Below are 18,072 nucleotides of genomic sequence, written 5' to 3' on the forward strand. Positions count from 1 at the left end.
GCACTAGAGGCCCTAGCGACAAGTCCAGCTCCCCATATAGGCGGGCAGGAGGAATATTTGTGTGTGATCAGGTGCCTCTTATTGAGGGTGCTGTGGGTGGTGCTGTGGGCGAGCTGACCTTGGAAGGCCTGGGGGGGGCGGGGGAGGCGATGCATGTCTTATGTACTTTAGTCCCCCTTTCCCTGAGGCCTCTCAGGTTCCCGCACAAAGGCCCAGGAGCATGGTGTCAATGGACCCCCCAGGGGGCCTGTGTTCCCTGTGCACCCTTTGGTTCATTTGGGCCTTGTTCTTTGTCCTCCCTGGAAGTGGCTGCACTGGGGAAGCCCTTGTGTCCCACCCAGCAGTACATCTGGTAAACGCTCCCCCCAGGACCGATTGCTCTATTTTGCATGCCTTAAAGCGTTCCATTGATCGCTTGTTTGTGGGAAATTGTTTGGAGCCTGCCCCTGTGGATCTGAATGCTGATGATGCTGTTGCTGATGTTGATGTTGGGCAGGCCCAGATACGGTCCGGTGTAGCCATCAGTGGGGAGCTTGTGGGTTCAGAGGATCTAGAGGATTATGGAATAATGGACTGTTTGGCCTCTGAAGGAATATTGTCCTCTCTGGTAACTAGCCAACCAGTTCTGGTATCGATGCAGCCCAGGGCTTTCACAGCAATTCCTGCAGTAGCTGATATCATCACGGAGGAGAGGGGCAGCTCTGCTGTTGTGCAAGACTCATTTATATTGGATCGGAATATGAGTTGCTCCGCTACCTCTCAGTTTTCTGCATCAACTGCAGAGGGAGAGGCAGGCACAGGTGGCGCTGGCCGGGCTATCAAGTTCTGAAGACTTTTATGACCTGTCTGCCTTTTTCAATGCTATTGGTGTGCTTAGATCAGAGATTATTGGACCTGGCAGCAGCAGTACGAGAATTGAGTGAACCAATGAGGGTTAATGCTGGACGCATGGATACATATTTGGAGATTCTTGTTAGATTGTTTAATATACATTTGCGAACAAGCTCGGCAGTGACAATGGAGCCTGGAGGAGTGGCGACTGGGTTGCGGGTAGTGGATAGTGCTACACAAACTCCTGAGGAATGGGGTTTATGCCATTCTATAGCACCAGTGGCAGCACTTATGTCTCAACCTAATGTGCCCCCTATTCTGCCACCTACTGCTGTGTCTTTGGCTTGTGCCTGTAAGGCAACGGCCCCCAGTCCTTTTATTTCTGCCACACTCCCCTCTGTCCCAAGTGTGGCTCCAGCGGAAGTGTGTTCGGTGGGCTTTGAGGACCGCCAAGGTCTACAAATGGGTTTGGTTGCTTCCCTGGCACCTCCTGCTTTGATCGATATCCCTGCTAGTGTGGTGAATGGCCTCTCTTCATCCGGTACCAGAGATCCTTTGGTGGGGTGGCGGTCTATGAACCTGAAATGTACTTTCAGAGGGAATAAGAATGCTTACAAACGCACCCTTGCTAAAGCACTTTCAGAGATTGTGGGGGTTAAAAATGAGTAGCATTTTTACGTCTTGCCGTATCCTGTCGAACTGCATGTTTTGTGGTGGTGGTTGTAGTGTCCGGTTTGGTTTTATTAACCCGTATGTGAGGATGTGCCTTTGGAATTGCAAAGAAGCCTTGGCTTCCAAGAGGATTATGGTTTGTTTTGATGCCATCTTTAAAATGTATCAGTTGCATGATGCCTGGCTTGTGTCCACCTTGAGGGTGTTGGGGGGTGGGGTGGGTTCTGCCCGTTTCTTTCATCCTCAGAGGCCCAAGCTGCTGGGGCCCGGGTAACGAACCTAACGGCAAGTGGGCTGCTTTTGGACTGGTCGCATGAAACTCGAAGTTGTTTTAAAGATCCCATCTGTAGCCATTTCCAGGGGTCCTTTAGACACAGTATATCGATGCATGTCGGTGACCTGCCCGCTTGAAGTTTGATGCCAGCCCTGTCTATCTGAGGGAACTAAGGCAGGGGTTAGTCAATGGTATTGAACCTGGGCTGGCATTAGTTGACAATTTGCCTGCTGGCATAGAGTTGGAGGAAGTGCTGGCCATGTACAGGCCCTTAGTGGGTGGCTCCAATGCATGGAGTACAGTTGATAGCCTCAAAGTTGTATTGTGTAATATCAATGGGCTTGCCAATAAAGTATTAGACCCTGATTGGCACGCCTTGATAAATAACTTCAGGGTGACATGTTTGCAGGTGACGTAGTCACTTGCCCAGGTGCACATGCCTAATTATCAGGACTGTTTCTCACCAGCTGTTAAATTCACAAGGGGGCGCCATAAGGGAGGGTTATTGATTTGTATTCATGCAAGCATTAAGGCATGGGTTCACCTGACCTGCTTTGTGTGATATGCAATTTTAGGAATGGCCCGACTGTCTTTTTTCTAAATGTATAACTGAGGAAAAACCAGAGTGCCATCAAGCACCTGGAGCTGGCTATGTTGATTTTTACAGATTGCTGGCAGAGAGATTGTCTCGGTTGGTTACCAAGAAAAGGTGTCCTCAAGCTCTGGCTAATGGAAAGTCTGTGGGTTGGTACGATTCTGATTGTCGGGTTGCCAAGACTGTCTTGGTTAACACGCTTAAGTGCAGGGTGGCTATTCCCCCGGGGCTGGTTAAAAAACATAGGTATGACTCTAAACTCATGCTTGTTGAAAAGAAGAGAGAACAGGGTAAACACATCTGGCCAGTTCTTAGTAGAGCAGCTGGGTCAAATGATTCTAAGGAGTTTTGGCACTTGTTGAAGAGAACTCTTCAGCTCGAGCAGCCTGGTGTGATAAGTAATATCTCCTTGGATGCCTGGCATGATCATTTTACTGCCTTATATGCTGCAGGGCAGTCTGTGCTGGCTAGCCGGGAGAAGACTGGACAGGCACTGCTGGTGCCCATTTATCCACCAAATGAGGGTAGGGTTGATCCGATTACAGCCCTAGAAGTAGGCTGATCATTGTCTGAAGCAAAGAAAGGGAAAGGCCCCTGGCCTGTATTGTATTCCCATTGATCTTGTTAAAAGTGAACCTATTTTATGGGTACCTTTTTTTTAACATTTTTTTAATGGTGTTTTTCTAGTAACCTCCCCTGAGCAGCTCGAGGGAGGCAATCATTATCCCACTATATTAGAAAAGCGATCAGGATTTGCCTTGTAATTATAGGCTGATCTTGTTGATTGATTCATTGGCAAAACTTTATTCCAGGGTGCTTTTGCACCAGTTGGAGAATTGAGTGGCCAGTGAAGGAATTCTTTCCTATGTGCAAGCAGGGTTTAGAGCGGGTATCTCCACGCTAGACCAGGCTATGAGGCTTGACCTCTTTTGCCGGAAATACGTGCTCTCAATTGACAATGCTTGTATTTGGCATTTGTCGATCTACAATCGGCCTTCGATACAGTGCTGAGGGATTCTCTGTGGTCCGTTTTAAAGGAACTTGGCATCCCCTTGTCCTTGGGTAATGGCATTAAATCTTTATACTCTTGCCAATTCAGCACAGATACGTTGGGGGTCGTTTGGCAAGCTAACCCATCCAGTATCCATTGACCTTGGTGTTAGGCAGGGGTGCGTCGCGGCCCTGCTGTTATTCTTATTACATATTAGCAGCATAGTCCCTGCATTTGTAGAAGCTGTAAGGGATGCCCCAAGTTTGGAAAACAGAAAATGGAGCCTATTGTTTGCGGATGATGCAGTTTTGTTGTCAAAAACCCAAGTTGGCCTGCAGAACCAATTGGATGTTTTTAATAAATGATGTGCCGCAAAAGGCCTCTGAATCAATTTTTCTAAAACCAAAACCATGCAGTGTGCCAGAGCTGGGAAAAAGGGCCAAGTATGGGCGAATTTTCCGTTAAATGGCCAGCCGCTGGAATCTGTGGATTGTTCTATGTATCTGGGTTGATTTTCTCAAACAAATAAAAATGGCAGGACCAGATAGAAAAGAGCTTGTTATCGCATCTGCACCAGTGTGGCCTCATTAGGAACTTGGTAACACAACTTGATGGTGAGGTTCTTTCTGTTAGAAGGTCAATACATGTATATATTGGACCATGTCGGGTACGGCACCTGAGATGTACCCTATTCTGTATTTTCACACATGTCGAGTCTCAGGAAATGCAATCAAACAACAAGTAATATGAACACACATTTTTGAATAATAGTTTTGCCCTTGGTTGAGTTAGTTTTTGGGGGGGTCCTCCTGGCTACCTGTGCCGATATTGTGTTGGTGTTTCATGCACCAGAGGACGGTATGTTGTAGAGAAGAGGTTGCCCTGACACTAGGGTTTTTTTGGAGGTACAGAAAAAATAGATTTAAAAGCACATGTTATGATTAATGCAGCATGTGTATACTGTGATGGCAAGTGGAAACGTATCAAATTAATTTGTCCTATGTCATCCACTATGAGTGGTAAAAAAGTGCTGGTGGTACTGCCTGTTCCTTCGTCAGGGGCACCACCAACAAATGGCCGAGCTCTCTCGGTTTTGTAGAAACCCCATTTTTTTTTGTACTAACAGAGTCCAGAGTTCTATTTGTTTTCTGCGTGTAGTAACATATGGAGTATCCCAGAAGATTACAAAAGAAAATAAATCCCTTTTGGAGTTTTTATCAAAAGGTAAATCCTCAGCCACTTTCCAGTGTACTTGTCAATTGCTTTGTCTCTGGCCGAGGTACATATACAGCATTCCTACAGCATTCCTGCTGTGGGTACCAATATTTTTTATAGATTTGTAGAGGATTTTTTGTTTAGTATAAGGTTTAGGGTCCTCAACCCAACCTCCTCCTCTTTGACTGGCACCTGCCGTCCCTCATCAACTTCCTTCACACACCTGCTACTCTGTCTTCCACCCTCTCTGCCACCCCTCCCTCCGACTAGTGTACCATGCCCCTGTACCCCTCCTCAGAAAACCTTAAAAGGTGGTGCCCTCTTGCATCTAGCCACGCTTAATGCTCATTCTGCCATCAAACACTGTGCCAACATCTGACTCTTCCTTGAAGACCTTGACCTCGATAACCTTGTTCTTACCGAGACGTGGTTCAATGCCAGCTCAGTCACTTCTTTTAACTCACTTCTCCCTGATGGCTATAAGATCATCTCCAAGCCTCGCCCTAACCGTGCTGGCGGTTGGGTTGCTCTGATCTTCCCTGAGTGGGTCCCTTCTTCCCCCATACCCACTCAGCCTTACTCTACCTTTGAGAGCCTGCTTTGCAAACTAGCCATCTGTCCCACCTCCTCTCTGACCATTGCCACTATCTACAGGCTGCCTGGCTCTACCACCCTTTTCCTCTCTGAATGGGCTGATTTCTTCTCCTCTCTCCTCGCAACCCCCTCTAAACTTCTTCTCCTGGGTGACTTCAACATCTACCTTGACTCCTCATTCACAGCATCCGCTCTCTTCCGTTACCTCTGCACCTCGATCTCCCTCTCCATTCTGCCTTCTGGTCCTACCCACTCAGCTGGACACACTCTAGATGCCTTCATCCACACTGATCTTTCACTCTTCTCACTGATCACCACACTCTTCTGGTCAGACTATTCTCTCCCCTTCTCTCACCTGGGTCATCTCAGACCTCTGACCGCACCTCCCCCAGTCCTGTCAACCTCATTCACGAACATCTGTCCGATGAAACGAGTGTCAGCTATTTCCTTTGCATCTCCCCTCTCTCCCCAGTACATACTGGGGAGACTTCTGACTTCCAACTTTCGTCCCATCTCTCTTTTACCATTCCTCTCTAAGCTCCTGGAACGTCTAGTCTACTACCAACTTTCTGAATTTGTCTCCAACCTCTCTCTCTCCCCCCTACTCAATCCGGATTTTGCCCCAAACATTCCACTGAAACTGCTCTCATCTCAGTTCTCAATTCCCTCCTCACTGCTCGCTAATCCAAACACACATCCATACTCCTCCTTGTCCTTTCTGCCGCCTTTGATACCATCGACCACCCCTTACTCCTCAACACTCTGTCTTCCTTTTGACTCAAAGGCTCTGTCCTCCACTGGTTTTACGCCTACCTTTCCAACCACTCCTTTGCCGTCTCTTGGGGCGGCCGCTCCTCCACTACTCACTCAGTTGACTTTGGTGTCCACCAAGGCTCTGTGCTTGGCACTTTCCTTTTCTCCCTTTATACTTCCTTTCTAGCCCCTACCATCTCTTCGTTTGGTATCTCTTACCATTTCTATGCTGATGACACCCAGCTTTTCCTCTCCTTCTCTTCCTTCACTCCTGACATTCACCTCAAACTCTCTTCCTGTCTCACCGTGATCAAAAACTGGATGTCCTCCCACTTTCTCTCCCTAAACGAGGACAGAACTGAAGTTTTAATCTTTACAGCTAACACCCTTCCTCCCCCTTCTCTTCCTCCTCATATCCTCTTTCCTCCTGCTCAACTCCCCTTCTCTGCCTCTGCCCACCACTTAGGCCTTCATTTTGACTGCAACCTCTCCTTTACCCACCATAACTCAGTTACCCCACATGCTTGTCGCTTCCACCTCTACAATGTTCGCAAAATCCTTTCCTCCCTCACCTTCCATGCCACCAAACTTTAATTTCTTCCCTTATCTTTTCTCGTCTCTTTTACTGCTCAGCTTTCCTCTTTGGCCTCCATGCCTCTCTTCTGGCCCCCCTCAAATCCCTCTACCATTCTGCAATCCCCACTCTTTGCTCCCTTTCTCCTTATGACTCCACGTCCTTTTCTCTTTAATCTCTTGGTTGGCTCTCCTTTCACTCTCAACTCAAATTTAACTTACGCTGAATTGTCTATAAATCTCTTCATGATCTTGCCCCTCCCTACCTCTCCTCACTCCTTTCTTTCTACTCTCCCTCTCGCCCCCTCCTTTCTGCTGACCACTTCTTGCTCATTGTCCCTCCCCCTCCTTGTGCCCCTTCCCGTTTCCGATCTCCATTGGAACTCTTTACCTCTCCCTATGCGGTCTATCTCTTCATTCTCTTCCTTCGGCCCTTCCTTAAAATCTCGCCTACTTCATCCTCCCTCCTGACAATTCTTTACTACTTCCTCCCTAGCTACACCTACCCTCTTCCCTCCAAGGCCCTCTGCAACGCACTGGCCACACACTTCACTGCAAAAACTCAGGACATCCTGAGCACCCTTGCGTCCCTATTCCCCTCCCCTTAACACCGCCGCCCCGCCTCCTATGGTCTCCCACCCCCTCTCTTTCTCTCCTCCTTCTCTCCTATCGCACCTGATGAGGTCGCCGGAGTTGTCTGCTCCATGAAGGTCTCCTCCAAACAGGTCTGCCCCCATTCCTCCTGAACCATTAAGGACAATATTGGCTCTCTTGCCCCTGCACTTTCTGATTTCAGCAACCACTATTTTGCTACTGGATCTTTACCCTCCTCCGTGAAGCACTCCCTTGTGTGCCCCTCCTGTCTTGTCCAGCCAACTACCGCCCCATATCCATCACCCCCTTCCGTGGGAAACTCTTGGAGAAGCTGGTCTTCCCCCAACTGACTGTATTGCTCTCCCCCGAAAAGTGCACGGAACAGCCATAAATCACCAATGCAATTATAGAGCAAATACTTTGAACCATAAACAGACACAATAACTCACAGCCACGCACTCTTAGAAGATAATCAGCTCTTTTCAGCTATTTATTCAAAGCTTACAAGTACATAGAAATAACTCATAAAAATAATGACATAGATCACAGAAGAAGTAAAGAAGTCAAAAAGAAATACATCAACATGATCGTAACAGGATTCCTCATCTCGTCCAGAAGCGGCTGGAAGACCCCGGGAACAGCCAGGCCGAGAGCACCACAGCTCACAGGAAGGCCAGACGTAAGCGTCCTTCTCCGGCTGAAGTCTCACCTGACCACCTCCGGGCTTCCGCATATATACACACACTCCACAAAGGGGAGTTAATTCTCGAACATTCTGGAAATTGCACTTGTGCAGTTGGGGAACAGCCGTCGGTTGCCAGCTGGGTCAATCGAGAGCTCCCCCCAAGAAGCGCAGTGCCTCCCTTCTCTAAAAACATGCTCCACGGAGAACAGTAGCAAACCATAACAACGTTGGCTTTCCCAGCAGAAATGGCCTTGACCGCATACCAGGTTTGGAAAAGCATGTTTGTCTCAGCACTGTGAATCTAACACTCAGCAAAATGTGTGCAGAGTTTTACTGCGGTATGAAGTAAATATCCAACATGGCTCCGAGCGCTCCCAGAATGCATTGCGCACCCGCGCCATTTTGGATCAAGCATAACACTGACCCAGCGCACTGAACTTGTTAGTTGCCTACACAACCAACAATCTGGATTCTGAGCATCAGAGGCATGGAAACTGCTTTTCTGAACACCTGTGAGGAACTGCTTGCATCTCTGGCCTCCAACTCTCCAGCTGTTCTCATTCTACTTAATCTCTCCTCTGCATTTGATACGATCAACCACACCATCCTCATAAAATGGCTCTGCAATACCCTTGGTATCTCGGGAGCGAACACTGGACTGGCTGACCTCCTTCCTCAATGACTATCCGTCCCAGGTTATTCTGGGCTCTTTCTCCTCCGCCACCTCTATCTCCACACTCGGCATCCCCCAGTGCTCCAACCTTTCCCCCTGGCTCTTTAACACCTATCTTGCTCTGCTTGCACACCTCATTTCCAACTTCTCCCCCCAACTTCCAGTGTCACGCAGATGAAACACAACTCTTCTAAAAACTTCCCTCTCATCCTCTTATTACTTCCTCCATCATTCCTGACTGCCTATCTGCCATCCAGTCCTGGTGTACCTCCAACGATCTGTACCTCAATGCTAGCAGGACTGAGATCCTTGGTGTCATCTTCAACTCCTCTTTCCTTCCTCCCTCACATTCATGACCTTGCCAAGAAGGCCCATTTTTAACTCCACCTTCTCAATGGAATTCTTCCTTTCCTCACTTTCCCACAGAAGCCCAATATCATTAGAGCTCTGGTTCTCTCTAGTCTAGACTACTGCAGTAGCCTTTTCCTTAATCTACCCTCTTCTTCTCTATGGTCCCTCCAGCTAATCCAGAATAGGGCTGCAAGACCCATTCTTGGCCTCAAGCCCAGGGACCACATCTCTCCAGCCCTAAAATCTCTCCACTGTCTCCCAGTTGCTGCAAGGATCAAATTCAAATCCCTCTGCGTTATCCACAAGGCTGTCTGGGAGCGGGGACCACACTATCTACAACTGGCTCTCACTAAATACACTCCCTCCAGACTTTAACGTTCCTCGGGGGAACCAACTCTCCGTGTGTCAAGCACTTCGCTAAACAGCGATCTGGTATCTCTTTCCTCGGCAGGCTCCCTCGTATGGAAAAGTCTTCCTCTTCGTCTTGAGCCGAATCTCCTCGAATTCCAGAAGCTTCTCAAGATCTTCCTTTTCACCTTCTCCTTCCCTTTCTCCCTCCTCTGCTAAACCCTGCAGTTGCTGAGATTGGTGACCAGTTCCCTTATGTGTCCTCCTGGGTCCTGGCCTAGCACACTTAATTGCTTTCAGCCTCTGCCCGCTCCCAGCACTTGCCTTAGCACCCACTGGCCTATGCCACCACAGACCTGCACTTCATTATTTATTGGTAGCCGACCATTATCACCATGTCACTTAACAGCTGCTTACTCCCTAGCACTTCCCTCTTTAGTAGACCTAGCACTTACCACCCACTTCCACATCCCGCATTCTCTGTGCACTCGCATGTTCTGAATGCTCACAAGGCCTAGAAGGTCCACCTCTATCTTTCATTGTCATATTTCATTTTCTTTCCCATTTTCCCTCCCTGTTGCCCTGTGGGCGCTTTGAAGCACAAAATATTTGATGTATAAGCGCTTTACAAATGCACAATAAATAAACAAATAACTATCTTATGAAATTGGGGAATTTAATTTAATATCTGCACTCTGTAGCATTAGGAAATACATGTTTTGTGTAATCTGTATGTTATGTTGTCTGTATATGTTGTTTAAATAGACCAACATGATACCTGAATAAACTAATACATTGGATTCACAAGACAACAACTGACAGCCTAGCGCACCACCCTAAAAAACCAGGCCAATCTCAACCAGTAGCCCACCCAGATTCAGAACCAAAAACACACTGTAAACAACCAGACAAGCAAACATGGATGTTTAATCCACCCTGCTCTCTTCCCAAAGGGAACTGCACAGACATTACAGCATAAATAACCATCACTGACCCAAAAGAGTTACCAGATAAAAGGGCTGTCAGAACACCGACCTCACAAACTAGAATTAAACTGAGATGACCCTTTCAGGTAAACTCCACCAACACAGGCATGCACACAAGACACAACAAAAAGCTATAGCGATTGGACTCTGTCGAATAAACCTACTGTCCATTAGTATTAAAAGCACAACACCAGCAAACAACTGTTATAAAATGGAAGCCACAACAATGGCTCTCCATCCCGATGGACAACAATACACCAAATCCCCCACTTACAGATCAACAGCAGACTAGGGTTCAAATGGTTCAGTCTAGCACTAAAATACCACAGCATGAGTTCTCAGTAATCCCGAAGATCCTCTCATTGCCCATATTTCTGTCTCACAGCTCCATCTTTGAACAGATTACATGAAGCACACACACCACTACGCGCATGATGGCTTTATGTCTACTAATCCCACATTAACCTCTGCAGAGCACTGCCTAAGCTCACATCTTTGGCTATCAAACACAAATCCTTAAGACAGTGGCTAACCCAGTGTGTGAGCTACACTATCTTGTAAATCTTTGTATCTGAATTACAAAATGCACCCAAATGTCATTCCCACAAACCACCAAGAACCATAAAAGCACTCTGGTACTTCCGGCCTGCACTCAACACTTCAGATTTCATTCTGCTTCCCTTCCTACCGTCTACCCCACTAACGCCCCAATCCCTCCTCTTTTCTAGCAAGGCCCAACTGCACTTAGGTCACCAAAAAGGCAGTGGTGCACTATACAGGACCACTTTACGTTACATTGCTCATAGTGTGATCTTATTAGATCAAAGGTTACCCCAGAACCTTCACACAAGGGTGTTCTCTTATCGTGGGACTCATTCTATGCATAGAAACTACAGGTAATATTGATGTGTAACTTACCTGTAGTTCTTCATTTATATGGGATATGTTGCAGAAAATGTTTACGATAATCTCTTGACCATTGCCTTTCTTAAGCATCTGTCCTCTTTTTTGATCAAAATGAGAAGTAAGTCCTCATAGACGGCTGGATGGACCTTGGAGTTGTGTTGGGCTACTATGAAGTTACACTGGTCACTCAGATCATGTTGTTAGTATCATATTTTGAGTTTGTTTCTAGTCTCCCCCTTTCATTCCTTCGCTGGTCCTAGCATCCAAAATAGGGAAATCCAGTTGCAAAGTGGATATCAGTGACACACATTTTTTGGTAGATAATATTCAATAATGGTGTTAGCAATGCTATGTTTAAATTACTATTAGACCTACCACAAGTGTTGAAAGTAATATATTCCTTTTCAAAGAGTTTGTCTTGTGATGTTTAAAACTGTTTTCGTTGCGTGATGACTTAAACAAATGTCCTTTCTATTGTAGTTTCCTGTGACTATTGCTCAGAAAATGTTCCCTATTCCAATACAAATCGAGAGCAGTAGCAAAATGTTCACCCTTTATTGTTCAGCTACCATCTAAATTGCTTTATCAATTATAGGCTAAATGTTATTATTTTTTTAAATACCAGACTTTATAAAGTAGCTGTCTTTGTGTACCATCATCTTCTTGTTTTATTACTTATTGTTGCTTATTATCTTATCTTTGTAGAGAAACTAGAGAAACTACAAGTAAACCAGCCCCTCGTAAGGCAATGGAGTGTGCAGAATATATAAAGGAATTGACAGCTTCCCTAAATGCACAAGACTTCCGTGTTCGAATGGAAGGAATTAAGAGTCTCTTGTCAGACTGTGAGCACAATCAGGAACTTGTGATTGCAAATATTGTGAAGGTAATATTGTAGTTTTAGCTACTGTGTCTGAGAAAAACTTTTGCTTGCCCTTTCAAGAAGTCATGAAATCATTGGAAGCTGTCAGTTGATGTTCGGAACATTACAAAATAGATTGCATAATAGGTTAAGTAAAATAACTAGGGTTAGTGGTCTGTCCTGTCTCGATATGCTCTTGTGTTCTTTACTTTTGTACTTTTACATGCCGTCAGATGAAGAATTAAAATAGCCTAATTACTGTTTGATACACAGACCCTGCGCTGATGGGAAGATGTGGTGTATCAGAAATCTTTTTTAAATGATGCTTTGGCTTTTAGTATTTAACAAAGCAGCTCACCAGTACCTGCTTCCTCCCACACACTATACTCTTCCTGCGTGTCTCTGTAGTAGTCTCATTTTTAGGTCTGAGTCAGCTTCGCTTCCTGCCAGAGCTAATGAAGATAGATACAATAGAGGGGCCCTGTTAGGCAGCTGCTCGATTATGCAAAACGATTTCATCCTTCGGAAGCCACTGTTACCATTAGCTGACATTTTATTAATGCTAGCGGAGCAGCTAAAGTAGTTCAAAGATTTGCTGAATATTGCTTTAAAGGGCTTGTTTGGTTTTCCTATTGCCTGGTATGATGTGTTTCCCTATTTTTGACACGTTATATTCTGTTATAACTCATCCATGCTTCGTATGGTAACGAATATACGAACAATGTTCCCAATCCATAATGGCACGTTAGGGAGAATTCTCAAGAATGTGATCATTTCCCTTACCTTTTGAGACCCCCAGCAACTTTGCTGGATTTCTTGGATTTTAATTTTTACCTGGAAAGAGTATGAGCCTTTTTTCCCACTCTCATGTATTTTGATGTGTGTTTTACTTTTGTGTTCTGTGGATATGGAGTTTTTAGACAAACTCCATAGGCATTATCATTTTCTTGTGTGTCGCACAGCACCTTCAGTGCAGTGGCACAGGGATGTCTTTCAGATGTCCCAAGGTTTAAATACCTTCTCTGGGACATACTATCGTCTCCCAGTGCATTTAAAGTTAAATTGGCTTTCCTAGTCTTTTTAAATTCATAGGCCCAGCACAAACTATCTTCCTATAGAGTGCTGAAGGGGTTGCCTAGCATCCCCTATGTCTAAACACTCATGTAACAGTCAAATGTTACCCTTTCCTCTTGGAATGGCTGGTGGCAGTGGTTTTAGAACAAACTACCATGATTTTTCCCGACCGCGAACACCGGTAGCTTAAGACCCCCTCTGTAAAAACACTCTGGTCATCTTTTTTTGCTGTTACTTTTAGGAAAGGTCCTTCTTGTGTTTAACTCTGCGCGCCAAACCAGGTTTGGTCCCTTTGTTCGATGCCCTTGGGTAGGCTTTAGTGCTGAAGCCCTCCTCTGGCGCCTGAGTGTCTGGGGTGGACAGGATGGGACGAAGGTGCCTGTAACTCCCTGCGCTTAATCTCCTAGGAGACCTATATGCACTCTGGTGTGATTGGCTGGCTGACTGTCCGGCAAGGACAGCCACCCCGCTGGGTGAGCGGCAGCTAGGCTGGAATGAATGGGGAAAAAACTGTTTAAAAGCAGGTCTGTGGGACTTGGAAGGCAGAGTCGACCACTGGAACGAAAGAACTGAAGACGAGCTGAAGAAGACGACTGCTGCAACTCCTGGACCGTTGGTTTGCCCGGTGAAGCCCTGCTGTAGGTCCGAATTGCCTGAAACTCCCTTGACAGAGAAGTCCCTTCAAGGACAACTTCTTCCCTTGAGCTCATCGGAACAACCAACTCACAAGCCACCTGAACACTGTCTCCATACTGGTCGAATTTTCTTCAGAGTGCTGTTGAAAACCGGATAGCCAGTGAGAAGAATACCAGTTTGTGGACTTTAAGGCACTTGCACCTTAAAACTGACATTTAGCCAAGCTTGTGGCTTCTTTGGTGGCAAGTGCAGGAACCTCCCGACGTCGTCTTTCTTGTACCCACGAATGAAGCTCAGGAACAGGGAGATCTGCAGGAGCTGTCAGGAACAACTGCCTCAGCTACAGCTTTTCTTCCTGCATAAGGTTCTGTGCAAACGGGGTGTGGAAATCTCTTCTGCCGTGGTGAAAGTTTGTGAAATTTTCCCAACTTTGGAGTCTTGTTTGCTCCTAAACCGACATACAACTCTTTTTCTGGCAAACTACTTCTAGGAACATTGGCAAAGACTTAACCGTTTACTACCAGAACTGTGCTATCCTATACAAAACACTGAACCATTGACTTTGGCCTAGGCCTATTGAATTGAATTGCCTCTTGTGAACTGAAACTATTTACCCTGCCTCTGAAAGTAATTGTGTTTTGATTCTTACAACATTTGTCTTGTAAGGAGGTGTAGGGTCACTACCACTGTGCAGCGAGGCAATGCTGATCTGGTTTTGGGCACTGCAAGATGGAATATCCCTAGCGGCCGTTCACATAGCCGGGGAAGAAAACACAGCGGCAGACGTTCTGAGCAGACGGGGTACAGTTTCCCGTGATTGAGAGTTAGCTTAGGACGTCCTTCAAGAGATTGTCACCCTTTGGGGAACCGCTCAAGTTGATCTGTTTGCATCCAGTGTCAATAGGAAATGCAACCTATTCTACTCCAGGGAATTTCCTCCGAGAGGAGCTCTGGGAGACACGTTTGTGGTGGATTGGGATGTTGCGCTTCTGTATGCGTTACCAGCAGTCCCCGCCATTCCTCAAGTCCTCAGGAGGTTGATAAAGTTTGGGAAATCCATGATCCTGGTGGCTCCAGATTGGGCGTAGGGGACGTGGTACCCAGAATGTCTGGGAATGTCCATCTGTCCTCCAATTCGGGTCTGTTCTTGCAACGGGGGGGGTCACATTTCTTCACCCAGAAATCAGGCCCCTCAACCTTCATGCATGGTTTGAGAGGTTATGGTGCAAATATTGCGACCTTCCGGGAAATGTGATGGAGGCATTGCTTTCGGCCGGAAGGCCAGAGACAAATTCTTTATTGCGCCGATGTTGGAAAATGTTTTGCAGCTGGTGTAGAGATAAATAAATTGACCCATTCACTTGTGACACGCCATGTGTGTTGTCTTTTCTTCTACATCTAACCTATCAGGGGCTACAAGTTGCTAGAGCAAAGGGCTATCTGGCTGCGCTGTCAATTGTTAAGCGCTCGCCGGAACATGATTCCTACTTCAAGGTCCCTATTGTCATTCAATCCTTGAAAGGGTTGACTAACATCTTCCCGTTGGTTCCCTTTATTGTGCAGGTCTGGGATCTTAACCTAGTCTTGAACTTCTTGATGGGTGCTCCTTTTTGACCCTTAGCATTCCTGTCCCCTTAGAATTCTTTCCTTAAAAACTGTATTTTTGACATCCATTACCTCTGTTTGCAGGGTTAACGAGCTTCAAGCTTTGTCATCTAAGCCATCATTTACAATCTTTTATAAAGACAAAGTAGTTTTGGAGAGTCCGCCCCTCATTTGTACCTAAGGTGGTGTCAGAATTCCATTTGGTGCAGAAAATTGTTTTTCCTGTTTTATACCCTCCTCATCCATCTAAAGACAAGGAAAGAATCCACAGACTATACCCCAAGAGAGCGTTATGTTTTTATATCAATAGGCACTCTAAGTTGAGACAGGATGATCAACTTTTTGTTGGCTATTCGGGCAATAGGATGGGACAGGCGATTACAAAGTAAACGCTGTCTCGTTAGATTATCCTGTGCATATCCGAATGCTACAATCTAGCTAGGAAAGAAATTCCTGAGCGCCTAAGGGAGCATTCAACTAGAGGAGTTGCCACCTCCTGCGCCCTTCAGAAGGAGGTGCCAGTGCAAGATATTTGCAATGTCGACACCTGGACTTCGTTGCATACCTTCACAAAGATGTATTGCTTCGGCCACCTCTCCTCCCTCCTTCTCTGCCTTTCCCCTGTTCTCTCCAGACAAAGTTTCCAGACAAGTCTGATCTATGAAAGTGTCATCAAAACAGGTTCACCCCTGTTCCTCCAAAACCCTCAAGGACCACATTGACACCATGGCTCCTGCTCTGGCTTACTTCTGCAACCATTCCTTCGCAACTGGAGTCTTCCCGTCCCCCCTGAAGCACTCCCTTGTGCACCCTCTTCTTAAGAAACCCTTTGCCGACCCTTCCTGCCCGGCTAACTATCGTCCAATCTCCATCACTCCTTTCCTAGGCAAACTGCTGGAAAAGCTGGCCTTCTCCCAGCTTACTCTTCACACTGAATCTGTTGGTTATCTCCATAACCATCAGTCTGGCTTCAGAGCTGCCAGAAGCACAGAAACTGCTCTCCTGAACATCTGTGAAGACCTGCTCTCCAACCTTGATTCTAACACCCCATGTGTCCTCATCTTACTTGATCTCTCTTCTGCCTTTGAGACGGTCAACCACGCCAAATTGCTCGGCCGTCTCCGGGATAAGGTTATTATTACTGATCAGGACCTGGCTTGGCTGACTTCGTTCCTCTCCCATCGACCCTCCCAGGTCCAACTTGGGTCCTTCCTCTCTGGCTGTGGTGTTCCCCAGGGGTCTAACCTCTCTCCCTGGCTGTTTAACCAATACCTGATACTTGTTGCCCACCGCATTGCCGCTCTCTACCCCAACTTTCAGTGCTATGCAGATGACACTCAACTCATTTTCAGGCTCCCTTCTGCCATCTCTTCTCCTTCTCTTATCTCTGACTGTCTGCTATCCAGGAGTGGTGTGCCTCCAATAATCTCTGCCTTAATGCCAGTAAGACAGAGCTTCTCCTCATGAGCACACCTGCTCCCTCCTTTCCCGTTACTCTCTGGTCTGCCTCTCTTGGCCTTCTTCTTGCTCTCACCTGCGAGGCTAAAAACCCTGGGGTCATTTTCGACTCCACACTATCCTTCTGTCCTCAAATCTCTTCTGTCTCTAAGAAGTCAAACTACCAGCTGCACCTCCTCAGAGGTATTCTTCCTTTCCTCTCCTTCCCCCAGAAACTCACCATCTCCAGAGCTCTGGTTCTCTCTAGGCTGGACTGCTGCAACACCCTCTTTCTAAATCTGCCTGCCTCTACTCTCCGCCCTCTGCAACTCATCCAAAACAGGACTGCAAGACTTGTCCTTGGCCTCAAGCCCAGGGATCGTATCTCCAGGACTGGAATCACTGCACTGGCTCCCCGTGGCCGTGAGGATTAAGTTAAAAACTCTCTGCATTGTCCATAATGCCTTCTGGGGCTTGGGACCTCAATACCTTCAACTCTCTCTTCCCATATATCTTCCTTTTGGAGCTCTTCGCTCATCAACCTCCAACTCCCTCAGGGTCAGTTGCTTCTCCAAGCAGGAGCACAGCGTTCTACACCAGTATGCCCCCCTGCCAGCATTTTCTCAAGGATCGCGTTGGTTGTTGCCAGGCAACCAACAGCAACAACAAGAGGCCACACCCACCTGCCTCGCTCTCACCCCGCTCGCTGCAGCTTGAAAAACCCGCCTCCAGGCGAAGCCACGGCAAAGTGGGACAAGTGTGCAGTTAACTCTCTGCAGCTGTGAGAGTTGTACTTGCTCCTTTCTGGACTGTTTGGGCCTTTCCAGCTGCACCTCAGCGCGCGAGGGCCGGGCCACTCCGCTTGTGCAGGAGCACAGCGTTCTACACCAGTGTGCCCCCCTGCCGGTATTTTCTCAAGGATCATGTTGGTTGTTGCCAGGCAACCACTAGCAACAACAAGAGGCCACGGCCACCTGCCTCGCTCTCACCCTGCTCACCGTAGGCTTGAAAAACCTGCCTCCAGGCGAAGCCGCAGCAAAGCGAGGCTAAGTAAGACATAGCTGTCTGCGGTGTACCGCAATCTCTGATCCTGTAGCCATGTTGGTTCCCACTCTCCTGCTTTCTCCAGTACGGTCGGGCAAAACATTGCCCGGTTCCAGCACTAACATCAAGGTACTGTTTTATTTTCTCATTACTATTTCAATATCCGATGACCTATCGCGTGACAGCATACACTCGGACAGAAAGATCAGTAACACTTATGTCAATCCTAATCTCGTTTATCCACCACCTAGCAATAGCTCTGCTGCCATTGATCTGGGTCTTTGGAATGCAAGGTCCTTATGTAACAAGTCTGCAGTTTTGGACATTTTCTTAAGACTACGTTTCATTTTCTTTGCATTTCCGAAACTTGGAT

At 46.8% G+C, this 18,072-nt stretch overlaps 1 protein-coding gene across 2 annotated transcripts in view; it reads left to right on the forward strand.

The window, feature by feature from the left end:
* Window positions 1–18,072, forward strand: part of TOGARAM1 (TOG array regulator of axonemal microtubules 1) — a 1,414,449-nt gene that overhangs the window by 1,210,001 nt on the left and 186,376 nt on the right. For both annotated transcript variants that reach the window (XM_069637491.1, XM_069637490.1), the window contains one exon: window positions 11,747–11,927. In XM_069637491.1, coding sequence (XP_069493592.1) covers window positions 11,747–11,927 — 181 coding nt within the window. The remainder of the gene's footprint in view (window positions 1–11,746; window positions 11,928–18,072) is intronic.

Source organism: Ambystoma mexicanum, chromosome 14 (genome assembly GCF_040938575.1).
Source record: "Ambystoma mexicanum isolate Mex_15411 chromosome 14, UKY_AmexF1_1, whole genome shotgun sequence".
Lineage (NCBI taxonomy): Eukaryota > Metazoa > Chordata > Amphibia > Caudata > Ambystomatidae > Ambystoma > Ambystoma mexicanum.